Source organism: Carassius gibelio, chromosome A1, assembly GCF_023724105.1.
Source record: "Carassius gibelio isolate Cgi1373 ecotype wild population from Czech Republic chromosome A1, carGib1.2-hapl.c, whole genome shotgun sequence".
In the NCBI taxonomy this organism is placed as follows: domain Eukaryota; kingdom Metazoa; phylum Chordata; class Actinopteri; order Cypriniformes; family Cyprinidae; genus Carassius; species Carassius gibelio.
This window is the reverse complement of record NC_068371.1, coordinates 21891987-21906810: the sequence shown is the minus strand read 5'-3', so window position 1 is coordinate 21906810 and position 14824 is coordinate 21891987. Positions and strand designations below refer to the sequence as shown.

Sequence of the window (14824 nt, the reverse complement as noted above, 5' to 3'; positions counted from 1 at the left end):
GCATCTGAGTAGATTGTTTGTGTAATTGGGAAAAATGTTTATAAGGGTTCAGGGGTCAGTGTTGTGTGGGGCCATTTCTTTTTGTCAGGGAGAGTGTGACACCCTGTACGTGTAGTCACAGGAATAATTTGTTTTATTTTCCCATGTGTTTAATTATTTAATTTCTGTTTATAAAGTTGTTTACTGTTATTAGGGTTAATGGTGATGCGTAGTGATCTTAGTGGACAGTAGGGGGAGACGCTGTGCTGATTAGGTACTGTGTGATTAAAGGTGAGTCGCAGAGAAGAGGCCATTACAAGAGCGACTCCATGACTAAAAGCAGCAAAACTGTGTCTCTCCTTGTTTATTTAAACAGGTGGGTGAAATCGATCACCAAGGATATAAAACATTAAAGAAAATGTCGATTTCATGTGTATGTGGTTGCAGGAGGGTAATATACATTTCCTGGGTCAAATTAAGATGTTTAAAAGAGACATTGTTTGTGTTTATGAAAAAGCTGATTCATTCGCGGGTGTTTTGGCGTTAGGCCTTGTATTAATATAAGACCATCCAAATTGTTAGAGGCTCCAACACACTGAATACCCAAAGTAATGTAATGTTTATTGTGTTTACAGTTTTATAATTGTGTTTGTAGCATGTAAAGTGATGTATTGAGCAATTGCCATACATGTTAAAATATCTATATATACCTTTTGAATATTATATGCTGTTATTGTTTTGATATGATGTTTTAATGATCTTCCTTCTGTTTAAGTATATTTGCTCTATATAGTAATTCAGTTTCAATGTTTATATATCGTGTAATTAATGGTTCGCTCAACTTTTTAGTTATACAGTGGCTTATAACATTTTTGCACATACAAGGGAGACTGCAATGTATAGTGATGTAAAGGAAGGAGATACTGAGTTATATGACAGAAATACAGATTGAGTGTAAGAAAACTTGTACAAGCCTTATGCAACACGTTTATTAGTGTTTGGGTTGAGTCACATGCAAGGTGACCTAAGACATTGTGATTAAATTATACAACAAATATATGTAAAATGATACAATCTTTGACTTGTTATAATAAATGATTACAAGAGCGACTCCATGACTAAAAGCAGCAAAACTGTGTCTCTCCTTGTTTATTTAAACAGAAAACTTACTGCAGCACCTCCAGTCAGACGGCGGGTGTGCTACACACTTTACTAAAGTAAAGAGGCACCTCGAGGAGGGTCCTCCCCTGGCATTTTATGTAGGACACTACCGTCATGCTGTCTGATTGGACAAGGATGTGGTGTCCCCTTAGGTCTGGCAAGAAGGTGCGGAGGCCTTGATGCCAGGTGTGTAATGGAAATAGTGGTTTCAGACAGTGCTGAAGGAGCCACATATGGAGCAGGCCCAGCTGTAACACTGGAGACCCGGAGGCCATAAGACCCAACATCTGCTGAAATGCCTTGAGGAGGCGAGAGACTATCTTGAAGGAGGCTGGGAGCTGCCGGATAGCCAGAGCATGTTCTGCCGTGATAGTTGCCCTTATTTGAGCCTAGTTGAAAATTGCATCCAGGAATGATATCCATTGGCTGGGAGACAGATTGCTCTTGGCAAAATTGACCCTGAGCCCAAGGCATTCTAAGTGGCTGAGGAGAAAGGATCTGTTAGATAGTAGGCCATCCTCCGACTGGGCCAAAATGAGCCAGTTGTTGAGGTAATTCAGAATGTGGATTCCCATCTGTCTCAGTAGAGAAAGACCTGCATCCATTCACTTTGTAAATATGCAAGGAGCCAAGGATAGTCCGAACTGAAGGATCGGGTATTGATATGCCACTCTATCAAAGACGAATCTGAAGAGTCATCTGTGATGGGGGGCTATCTGGATGTGAAAGTACAGTATGCGCCCTTCAGATCCAGAGAAAAGAACCAGCCCCCTGGGCACACTTGCGAGAGGATCTGTTTCAAAGTATCCTTATCCTTAGTTACGCACCTTAATGGCCGCTTCATAAGGACGCGGTTCAGGAATCTGAGATTGACGATGGGTCGAAGACTGCCATCCTTTTTGGGGATGAGGAAGTAATGGCTGTAAAAGCCTGACTCACTCTAACCTGTGGGAACCATTTCTCTGGCTGAACCGAGGTGGAACCATGCTCAAAAGTGTGGGCTTTTCAAAGCAAACTGGAGAGTGTAACATTGTTTAATTATCCAAAAAACCAAGTCTGACACTCTAGGGATGGGCTGCTATGTGGCCTATGTGGCAAGGATTACCTTGTGGGGACCCAACATTCATGGTAAGTGAAAGAGGAAATATGCTCTCATTTTAAAGATGTTTGTGTTTTATTTTTCACGCTATAACAGCGGCTGGTTGTGTGGGCGCTTTTTTGAATAGGCCCAGTGTTAACAAACACACTGTCGTCGGCAACCAGAAATGAACTGGGTGCTTGGAGGCACAATAGAGGCTGCTTGGACTTGGCCCCCTTTCTTTTACTTTCCTGCAGATCACGAGCATGCCTGAGGTGCCAGGTACAGCACTAACTTGGGCTGGGATCCCTGACGCTTCGAAAATGTCACTGAAGGAGAAGAAATCTGAGAATCCTATGGCAACATGCCCCCTTAAATGGCCAGATGTCCCCGCTGATATTGACAGGTTCTGGGGGGCTTCATTGCCATTGGTTCATTTTGAATTTACTGCACGAACCAATGACCATGTAGTTACATTATGTTCTTGAAAAAGCTTCAGTCATAGGAGAAAAAGGAGTTTTCCCCAGACGCAGTACAAGTGAAGTGTCGATAGGGAATCTTATTTGACATACTTAAATATATTTGTTTATCTGCAAAATTATTTCTACTTTTTATAGTGTTTGAGTAGACACATTTTCCTTATTTTGGATAAAGGTACATAAAAAAATTTATTACATTATTTTTGTAGATTTTTAGATTTATTTTAGATATGTTTGTTTCATCAAAAAAGATTACAATCTATTTTGAGTTATGATCCTTGTTTATGTAGTAGAGCATCTCTTTTACTAATGAACATTTGGAGAAATAGTTCAGAAACAGGGCAGCATCACTAATAATTTTACATTAAAAAATGACATTAAAGTTGTTATTAATTTATTTACATTTTTGAGTTACTTTAATTCTTGTTTTGTATCTCTCACAAAAACCTGGTTTTATTTTCTGTTTCAGCCTATCCTAAATCCAACCACAAAGCTTTGTTGTCGCATTAATATTATTAACAGCACAAAGGGAGACACTTGTTCCAAAGTTACAGCTAATAATACCAGAAAGCTCTCATTATTTGGGGTGTTAAGGACATGACCTGGCTTTACAAGGAGACAAACAACCTTTCAGACAGTTTTACATGTGCAACTTTAACACCCTCCTTTTTCCATCTTTCACTTTTTAGGGTCAGGTGATATGAGTTTACTGTGTCTGTAATGCATTCCTGTGGGTTAACCTAAATTAATGAGCATGTGATACCAACACAGACTGATAAATTGATTTACTGTGAGAATGTAAAGACCTTTACCAAGTTCATGGTCAAAAAGTCATTTTCTATATATATATATATATATTAGGGGTGTCACGATTTCGATTTTAAATCGAAATTAAGTCACAGTCTCAAATTTCGAATTAAAAAATGGAATCGTCGATGCTGCCACGCACCCATGTTGTATGACGGCAAATCAATGACAAAAATAACCGTTATTGTTACATTATGTTGTTAATAAAAGTTTTAAATTTGACAATGTAGTGTGGTACATTGCAAACAAAGGTCAGATATTATATTGCATAAAAATCTAGTTTGAAAAATGACAATCTGTGCTTTAAAAAGAATAAATGTAAAAATCGAGAATCGAATCGAACCGTGAGCTTAGAATCGAAAATGCAATCGAATCGAGGATTTGGAGAATCGTGACAACCCTAATATATATATATATATATATATATATATATATATATATATATATATATATATATATATATATATATATATATATATAATGTATTTTTAAAATAATTGTCTCACACTTACAAATTACAATCTAATTTACAAGCATTTAACAACACATATATAAATATTCTCAGCTGATATGCCTTAAATCTTGGCTTTGTATTTGGATAAAATAACCTTTTGAACCTCCTGACAGTAGCCTGTATTGCTAGTATTTAGATGTTTTAGACTAATATAGACTGCCCAACTCTTTTTGATGGCTAATTAAAAACCATTATTTGTTAGACATTAGCCTACAGTGACTTTTTTACATTCATCTTTGGGTTATTAAATAAAATAACTGCACAGGACTTTCATTTTTAAGAAATCCCCAAAATGAACATTTGTTTTTAATTTACCCTCAGGCCATTCAAGATGTAGATGTCATTCTTTCTTCAGCAGAACACTAATGATGATTGTTAGCTGATACCATGCATGATTCAAAATATGCAAGTCAATGGATGTCATCACTTCGAGAGTTAAAACCGCAAGTACAGGAAACACAAAATGAATACCCACAGTTCCTGATGATATATTGAGGTCTTATGAAGCGAAACAATTAGTCTGTGCAAGAAACTTAACATTACTCACACTATTCGTAACACGAATCACCAAGGACCATTGGTTCAGCTAAAAATCTTCGTTGTACTGAAGAAGGCAAGTCACCTAATGTTTATGAAATTCACTGCATAGTTATTTTCCTGTGTGGATATGTAAATTAAATCTCACCCCAAGCTATCTAATCTTAAACAGATGTACTGACAAAGTTTTACTGTCTTAGCTTAGAATTCCTGAACCACACCCAGAGGGTTCATAAACCACTGGAATAAAGGAATAGAGAGGGAGAGGAGATGAGGAAGAGGACGAGGGAGATGATTAGGGCACACAGAGATTCAAACCCTCGTTGTATAACATGCTTCACAACATGAGTGCTTGACATCAGGCAAGGATGAAGGTGAAAGATGGTATTTTATTTGCTTTGTTTCCATGAAGAATACAACACACCCACAGTTACGGAAGACACACGTGCATACACATCCTCACCGACGTAATCACGGGAAAAATGTTTTCAAAACACAACCTTCTGCATGCTGATAGCTTTAGCAAATCATAGCTCACAGAAGCATGAAATGTTTTAAAACTGTAACCTGTTTGAACTAGACCTTTTTATAATATATCACGTCTTATGGAATAATGTGTACTGTACAAATGCAACTCTTTGTACAACAATATCAAATAATTACATATTTTTACATCTCTAAATATACGATGCTATGATTGTTTGTAGTTTCTGATGTTAGTCTTATACAAATAATATGTTGAGATTTACTGAAAAATCACATTTAGAGCTATCCAAAAACCCACATGTTAATAAAACAGCTGCTTTTTATCATCCTCATGTCTCCTTGCATCTTAACAGGACATGAACTCTTGGATTCACTACTTACACCAACACATTACCACGCCCTTTTGTCTTCTTTATTTAAAACACATTTCATTTCTTTTTTTTTTTCTTTTTTAAGTTTTCATCAATAAATTTGTATAGTTTATAGGAAGAATGTTTTTTTTTCTGTTTTCCACTCCACTCCCTAAAAACATGAAAAAGTGAAACCTGTTTGAGGATGTTATTTTTCTCATGACCACCAACTTTTATCCATGAACAGTCACCAAGGTATGTCATTTAACCTGTAGTGACAAGACTGCAAAAGTTACCTTAAAATATTTTACTGTTGTTGTAATATATTTGATTTATTATCTAAAATGTAAGTAACTGTGTGACGGAATTCTACGTATCTCAAGCACACATGCAGTTTATTATATAGTTATAATTCATATTTCTCATATTTTAACACCTAATTTTGTGGGCTGGAATTTTGTTGGTAAAAAGTTTTGTGGTATATGGTGTTGTACATAATTAAAAGATACATGAGTGCTGTGATTGAATTGTGTGAATGGAATAAAGTGAGATATAAGCTTCTTTCCTACACTTAAATCTTAAAATAAAAAAACAGCCAACTTCATAACCAGCAAGTTCTTGTAGTAAGAATAATGTATGTTGGGGAACCATCAAAACAAAGTGATAACAGATATATGCAGTCTATTAATACTCTAAAGACTGCTAGATGATATGTAGTTGCCAAAGTTACTTAAACAGAATGTCTAAAGGGGACAGTTGAAATAAAGTGTTAAAAATTGGTGTAATAAGTGGAAAAATTGGTGTAATAATTGAATAGGATACCTCATAAAGCATTTTTGCCTGTTGAGTGCAATGTGTACATTGTTCTACAGCAGGGGCAGAGCTTGGTGAGTACAAGTCTGGAAGCTCCAGAAATGATTTCTGCAAAAATGCATTGCCTGAATTGCACATTTCTAAACGAAGTTGATCTAAAAGTATTTTCACCAAAACAGCGTTATAAATTACTCCAAACACTTTTCTGACATTTCATTATTATTCTACAGTATGTGGCACTACTTCCATAAGAGTATGGCAGATTCATTTGTGTTGCCATGATTCAATTTTTAACATTCATCTTCAAATTTATGTGAGCTTGCAAGTGTAAAGCAAATGTTTGAAGAAAACTTAAAACTTCATAAACTTATTTTCAGAAAAGCAGATCCTGGATTGTGGAGAACTCATAATAATCTGAATCATTCAAAATATGCTGTGATGTTGTGTTTATAAGAAATTCTTTCACTGACCCCCACATATTTTCTCATTATTCAGCACATTTGCAAAAAAGGTCAACCAGAGACATTTCCTGAGCAAAGCTGTTAGATGAAATTAGATAAGATTCAAACTGAAAAGGAATCTGATTTAATTTATTTTAAAGAGTGTTAGAATCAGCTTTAAAATGTTAAAATCAACAAGTAGTGTGCCGAAAACAAAATGCACTCAGTGACTTGAAAATGTGCACTCATAATGACTGATTCAACAGCATTAATGTGTTTGTGTGTGTCCTGATCAAACACTGACTGAGATTACCCTTAATAACATTCGTATATTAATTCGTAAATATTAATTCGTATATTGAAATTCTATGAGAACATGAGTGAAGCAGATCTATCAACTTCATCTGGAAGAGATATTGACCAAAGCGCAAAACTGACAGGTGTGCAGGTCACATCATGGTAAAAAGGCTGGAGAGGGGAAATGAAGGAATGTTACCCTTAGAGGCAAATCCCATAGACCTTGTTTGTCTGTTTGTTTGTTTGTTTGTTTGTTTTTGTTCTACCATTATATTATACCCTTTGGCACAGCACATTCTTTTCTTACTTTCTTCAAAGCCATAGGAAAGTGAATGTTTCTCTTGCTGAGGCAAATATCCAGGATCCCCCTCTAGGCACAGCAAGCACCAGAAAAATATAGATTATGAATCTAAACGCACAACAAATTCATGGTGAAGTAGCAATCCATTTAGAGAGTCATTTTGATAGTTGAGAGTTTATCCGTCAGATTCTCATAATATACAGTATGAAGTATGTAAGGAATTGGATTTAATAGTGTGCATTAACTCTGAATGTAACCGGAAGTTATGAATCATGAATGGATTTTAAAGAAAATAAAACCAAACAAATTTCAGCAAGATCTGAACAGATGGTTACAGTAACAACAGTTAAACATAAAGAAATAAAACTGTACTATGAAAAGAAGCCTCATTCAGCTAAAAACGTGTACATATCGTCTACTGGTTTGGTCTTCTCTAAAGAAACCTGATGTTTATGTTGATGAAAGCTAGGTGTATCTACTATTGGACCAAAGATAGATTTTATGTTTGCTTTTTGTTTTGTCTAGTGACCTCTCTATTGGGTTCTTGCTAACGGATGTTATTGCCAAATGTTTTGCATTTGATACAGCAAAAACAACATGCATTTGGTGTATCAGTCTCTGTGAATACAGCCGTTGTTGTTAATATAATACTACAAAGCTGATATCTGTAGCTATTTTATTTGCTTAATTTAGATCATTACTTTGTATAACTACACTTATATGACCTCCTTGCTCTGAGTCTCTTACGCACAGAACATCCGAATACAGTTTGCTGAATTGGTATTTAAGCAAACAGTGCCATCTCGTGTTTACTAATGTAGTTCAACTGTGTAAGAGCAATTAATAAATAAATAAATAAATAAATAAACTCATATAACTTTTTAAAACATACTTTCGGTAAATATCATAAAATGTAAAGGATTATAAATTTAGTCTAACTTTATCCCATTTTACATATATCTTACATGAACTACTACTACTACTACTATTAAAGATAGGCTGTATGCCTATAATAATAATAAATTATTATTATCATCATTAGAATCATGAACATCATCATTAATATTGTTTTTATTATTATTATTTTATCCTTTTGCAGAAACTTTTTTATTATCATTCTGATTTTTTGTTTATTTATATTAATATACTATTTGTTTATTTTTTTATATGTATATATTATTTAATAAGTAAATAATATTTTATATGATTTAATATGAATATTTAATTTAGTATATTTTTTTATAGCCTATGATAAACAAATCTGAATCTGTGTACGCGCGGGTGGGGTGAATTTGGGGTGCATTTGTTGGGGAAGACAACATCTCGAAAAAGGTTGTTTTGTTTTTATGGACGCAGGAGGGCGCCAGGGGTCCCCTCGACGACTCGTCACCTGAACACCTGACCTGAGCAGAAAATAAAAGGGACCAGAGACTGACTACAACTGCGGAACTCGGTTATGAATATTGATATGAATGTACAGTAATTTCATGTAGCTGCATATGCTACTATAGTAATGACCACCTACGTTTAGATCCTATTCTTCATCCTTCTTCATCCAACAAACCCAATCAAACGCCAGCACTAACATTAGGCCTATACATTTTATTGGCCGCTTTACATGAGGTAGGCTAGACTCTCATAATATGACTACTTTTCATTTTATTTATTTATTTATTTATAAAATAACAAAATGATATTTTAAATCGCACCACAAGTCACTTAGGGATTATTGCTGGCAGAGTTTAGGCCGCAAAGTTTGTTGAGTTGACACAATACTTAGTAAATTGCCAGTTCTCATGGCTGAGGTAGTTTTCTATGTAGGTCTGTGCACGAGGCGTTTGGCGCGACAGAGCATCATATAGGGCTGGTTCCGCGCTTTATCCCTGCTGTTTACCGGGGAATAATTGCTGTTTTGCGCACCTGTGGGTGTAAGGAGACTGGCGCCGTCTGTGATTAGTCAGAGGAATGCAGACTGCTTCCGTAAAATACACTGACAACATTTCAACGATAGATGGCATTCCAGTTAAACCGTGCTTCTCAACAATAGGGAAATACATCCCTTTAATCAAGACTGTAAGCTTCATTTGATACTTTTAGACTATTAGGCTATAGCTGGTTTAAATGTAGGTCATTATCGAGTAATTTACACGCGCACTGCTCCATTTGCAAGGTTAAAGGTTCAGGGTTCATATTAACAAGGTTGCATAGGGTAGATATAAACAAGACAATTTAATTCGAATTAAATTAGCTTATATATAATTCAATTAGCTGCACAACAAAATGTTCCTATACTGTAGAAAAAGACAATGCTCCTTTATGCATTTTATTCTACGTTATGGCTAGTTTTCTTCTGAAAAAAGGCCTAGTGTATTTTGCTGTTTTCTGTATCTTCTGCAAGTTTGCTAATGTTTAATTTATTTAGAAGACAAATTGTTATATTTCTTAACTCCTTGCTAATAAAATAAATAAATAAACCCCTTAAGACAAGAGCTGCAAAATATTTAGTTTTTTCAACTTGCCAGAAGTCTTGGGACTGCCTGCTAACCGATTGGTTCTCTTCAGCACATGACGCCCAGTATATGTCCCGCCCGTCAGCATCTCCAGGACAGACACCGCCGCGGAGCTCAAACCCTCTATCAACTATGGGCTGATATGTAACTTAAGTCCAAACCATCTAAGTTGGGTGATTTTTCTATAACCGGTTAATTGTTAGAGGTGCAGATTTTGAATAGCTATTTTAAGTAAATTCAGTTTACTGTTTTTTTTTTTTCCCCTGCAAAATGACCGCTGTTCTGGATAGCCTTGGCTCGGATATGCATTCAAACCAGATTACCTCGAGCAGCTTCAGTACCGTTCACAAGTCGCAGGATTCCCCAACATTACCGGTGTCGAGTGTGACCGACAGCAGCTTCTACAGTAGTTCACAGACGGGTCACTGCGCGGGGACAGCGTACGCACAACTGGCGTCTTATTCCTATCATCCTGGTACATTGGGTAATGTTCACTACAGCCCAAAGGCTTATGATTTAGGCTATGCTTCTTCTTATGGCGCTTATGGAGCGTATGGACCCAGTTCTTCACCAACACCAACCGAACCAGGTAAGACCCCCTCAGTATTCCCAAACGTCGTTTTCTGTTACCGGTTGCCTTCTTGCCATATTTTACGATGACAACGTTTGTGTTTAACTTTTTATAGAGAAAGAAGAGAGTGAACCAGAGGTGCGCATGGTGAACGGGAAGCCAAAAAAAGTCCGAAAACCGCGAACCATCTACTCCAGTTTTCAGCTGGCGGCTCTCCAGCGCCGATTCCAGAAAACCCAGTACCTCGCGCTCCCGGAACGCGCCGAGCTGGCGGCTTCTTTGGGCCTCACACAGACCCAGGTCAAACGCGGCTCCTTTACTGCATGCTGAGGCTGTATTTCTGTAGTTCTCGTTATATTCAGGTGTAGCTGTATTGCATGTTTAACTTGGATGCGCTTTGTTGTGCACCACAGGTGAAGATATGGTTTCAGAACCGACGCTCAAAATTCAAAAAGTTGTGGAAAAACGGCGAGATTCCACCAGACCAGCCGGTCGCCGCCGGTGACTCTCCCTCTAGCAGTCCTCCACCACAAGCAGGATGGGATTTCCCACCGAACCAGACACCGAGCGACGGGGACACAGTTTCAGAGCAGCCCACAGGACCACCAAACACCACCGCCCCATCGTTTTTGACAAACTATTCATGGTACTCCTCCACCAATACGGTCACACATCTACAGCCCAGTACCTTAATACAATCTCATCACAGCGCTGCAATGACTGCTGGGACCATATTCTAACAGAGGACTAAAAATGGCCGAACACACCTGTTGTATGAGGATATAATAATAGACCAATTCTGTCACTGGACTTGTATCTTAGGAAAACATTAACTTTAAAATCTATTCAGGCTGGGTTTGCTAAAGATGTTTGCTGTGGAATTCACTGGCGCCACTAATGCGCTCAAGCAACGCACATTAAATTATTTTTCTATTTATTTATTTGTTTTCGTTATAGTCAAAATGAAAGGGGTAATCAGAGAAGTTTATTTCACATTCCAAGTGCAAACGGGTAGCCTTTTGTTCGTGAGTTGTACAGTAGCCTATATATTTGGTTTAGTGATAAATCTAATAAATGCTTATAACCTGCAGTCATAATTAAATGTGCGTTTTATTAACGCTTGGTTCTTTGATTGTTGTTTCGAGTTGTTTTCTCTGCAACCCAAGGGTTTTGTGGAGATGTGTTTTTCAGGTTTTGCCCTGTTATATATATATATATATATATATATAATATATATATATATATATATATATATATATATATATATATATATATATATATATATATATATATAAAATCATTTTATTTATTTTTTTACTCTTCAAAGTGGAAACCAAGCACTTTTGGGGGCTAAAATGCATAAATCGTGTAAATGAAACTGTATAAATGAAAGAGACCATGTTAACTTGGAACGCTCTGTGTTCATATGCACTAATTTCATATTTATAGAAATGATGGAATTGGTCTGCATATGTTTGTAAACAACACTACGTCTATGCTGACTTTTTCTGTGCATATCTCCGATTCTTTTGCACAGGTAATGCATGTGACAATACGGTAGAACGAATCTGATCCTATTTAATCCTTTGTAAATGTTGTTGGTGAGGAGGTATCCTGCACCTCAGGGCATGAGGGGGAACGCCTGGCATTCGGACGCGTCCTGGCATGCGCAGAAGGAGATGCGAGGGCGTTCCGCGTGCGGCGAGGGCTCTTCCCACTCCAGACTCTCTGGAGTCAGCTCGCTCCTCTTCCAGACGTTTTATGAACGCCACTCAACCAGAGAAAAAATACATAAAACCGCCTCAAGCAGACCGCCCTGGAAACATTCTCCTCGAGCCCTTGCTTCCAGCTCCAGCACAGCCTTGAGCTATTCTTGTACGGGGACACGCAGTTCTCAGAGCTCGCTTCACTTCTTTACATGGTCAAGTTCAATAGTTTTGGAACTAAAATAGTTACTGGTATAGGTGGGAGACCCGGCTTACTCTAAGAACAAAACACCACTTGCCCAAGTGTACATTATTTTTCAAATGGCTATGAGGCATTTCCCATGTTTGCATATTATACAACATCTAGTTTAGTCAAGCCAAGGTTTATTTGTCATTGTGAATATGGGATTTAAAAATGTTTTACTTAAGGCAAATGCATATTACAAATAGACTGCATATTTTGTAAGGGCCTGCAATCGTGAATATTTTATCTTAACATTTTATTAAGTAGCCTATTATTAATCTCTATAATTAAAAATGTAAAAAATGTTTTACCTAAAAATGTAATTATATATTAAAGGGGAAAAAAATAAAAGAATATATCAGGAAGAAATCAATCAGCTTGGCCGAACAAACAAACAAAGAGCAGCATAAAAAACAGCATCATAACAGATCTTCAGTATTCCCGGGGTTTACCCAAGAGCCTAGATATTTATAAAGAATAACATTTCATGGGCTGTTGTAGCTAATCGTTTATCTTGTATGATTTGTTTCTTTTGAGGTTCATTTAAACTTCCGCGGTTTTTCTAAATATGGACATGGTGGTTAGCGGGGTCAAGTTGGTTTTGTTTTCGATATTCGTGACACATTCAGCGGTAAACTCCAATAACTCCAAAACGAATTGCCCTAAAAAAATCTAAGCAGTGTGACCGCCAAAAGGGCAAAGCTGATCATGTTTCACATCCTTCGTTTTCTATATTTTCCCTCGATATAATAAGCACGGCCCCGTGCAAGCCGTGGCAATGTGCAAAAAGCCGGGAGAGAACGCTCTCAGCAGAGCCTTCAGTTAGGGACCGTGGGGAAAGTGCAAACTTTCTTTGTTTTTTGCTATAGCTCAGTAGGTGTTTTTGTAATAGCTTTTTAGATAAAGGGCATATAGACATGAAACCAGTGTCAATCAATAGTGGGGGACAGTGGACATTTTTAACAACCTTTCTTTTTAACACTACTGGTAGAAAAGGGAATTGCATGTCCAAAATTAACCTTCTTTTTGTAATAACTTTCAACATGAGGGACACAGAGACATGAAACCAGTGTCAATGAATAGAGGGCAACAGTTGTCATTTTTCACAACCTTTCATTTTACCCCTACTGGTAAAAAAGGTAATTGCATGTCCAAAATTAACCTTCATTTTGTAATAACTTTCTACAGCAAAGAGACAGATACATGAAACCAGTGTCAATCAATAGTGGGAGACAGTGGACATTTTTCACAACCTTTCTTTTTAACCCTACTGGTAAAAAAAAGGGAATTGCATATCCAAAATGAACCTTCATTTTGTAATAACTTTCTACAGCAGGGAGACAGAGACATGAAACCAGTGTCAATCAATAGAAGGAGAGAGTGGACATTTTTCACAACCTGTCATTTTACCCCAAGTGGCTGATTAGGGAACTGCATGTCCAAAATTATCATTCTTTTTGTAATAACTTTCTACAGCAGGGAGACAGAGACATGAAACCACTGTCAATCAATAGAGGGGGAGAGTTGACATTTTTCACAACCTTTCTTTTTACCCCTACTGGTAAAAAAGGGAATTGCATGTCCAAAATAAACCTTCTTTTTGTAATAACTTTCTACAGCAGTGAGACAGACACATGAAACCAGTGTCAATCAGTAGAGGGAGAGAGTGGACATTTTTCACAACCCTGAATTTTACCCCTACTGGTAGAAAAGGGAATTGCATGTCCAAAATTAACCTTCTTTTTGTAATAACTTTCTACAGCAGGGAGACAGAGACATGAAACCACTGTCAATCAATAGAAGGGGACAGTGGACATTTTTCACAACCTTTCTTTTTACCCCTACTGGTAAAAAAGGGAATTGCATGTCCAAAATAAACCTTTTTGTAATAACTTTCTACAGCAGTGAGACAGACACATGAAACCAGTGTCAATCAGTAGAGAGAGAGAGTGGACATTTTTCACAATCCTGAATTTTACCCCTACTGGTAGAAAAGGGAATTGCATGTCCAAAATTAACCTTCTTTTTGTAATAACTTTCAACATGAGGGACACAGAGACATGAAACCAGTGTCAATGAATAGAGGGCAACAGTTGTCATTTTTCACAACCTTTCATTTTACCCCTACTGGTAAAAAAGGTAATTGCATGTCCAAAATTAACCTTCATTTTGTAATAACTTTCTACAGCAAAGAGACAGATACATGAAACCAGTGTCAATCAATAGTGGGAGACAGTGGACATTTTTCACAACCTTTCTTTTTAACCCTACTGGTAAAAAAAAGGGAATTGCATATCCAAAATGAACCTTCATTTTGTAATAACTTTCTACAGCAGGGAGACAGAGACATGAAACCAGTGTCAATCAATAGAAGGAGAGAGTGGACATTTTTCACAACCTGTCATTTTACCCCAAGTGGCTGATTAGGGAACTGCATGTCCAAAATTATCATTCTTTTTGTAATAACTTTCTACAGCAGGGAGACAGAGACATGAAACCACTGTCAATCAATAGAGGGGGAGAGTTGACATTTTTCACAACCTTTCTTTTT

The 14824-nt window shown here is 37.0% G+C and overlaps 1 protein-coding gene across 1 annotated transcript; it reads left to right on the top strand.

Annotated features, from left to right (window-relative positions):
• Nucleotides 1-9844: 9844 nt before the first annotated feature.
• LOC127944216 (homeobox protein Dlx2b) lies at nt 9845-11431 on the top strand. Its single transcript, XM_052540110.1, has 3 exons — nt 9845-10341; nt 10439-10623; nt 10737-11431. The coding sequence occupies exons 1-3, from the start codon at nt 10023-10025 to the stop codon at nt 11061-11063; spliced, it is 831 nt and encodes a 276-aa protein (XP_052396070.1). The 5' UTR covers nt 9845-10022; the 3' UTR covers nt 11064-11431.
• The last annotated feature ends 3393 nt before the right edge of the window (nt 11432-14824 follow it).

Excerpts from the sequence above, each read along its gene's own strand:
- LOC127944216 (XM_052540110.1), top strand. The coding sequence starts at position 10,023 with ATGACCGCTGTTCTGGATAGCCTTGGCTCGGATATGCATTCAAACCAG. Across the intron at positions 10,342-10,438 it reads ACCAACACCAACCGAACCAG|AGAAAGAAGAGAGTGAACCA; the intron begins GTAAGACCCCCT and ends AACTTTTTATAG. Across the intron at positions 10,624-10,736 it reads TGGGCCTCACACAGACCCAG|GTGAAGATATGGTTTCAGAA; the intron begins GTCAAACGCGGC and ends TGTGCACCACAG.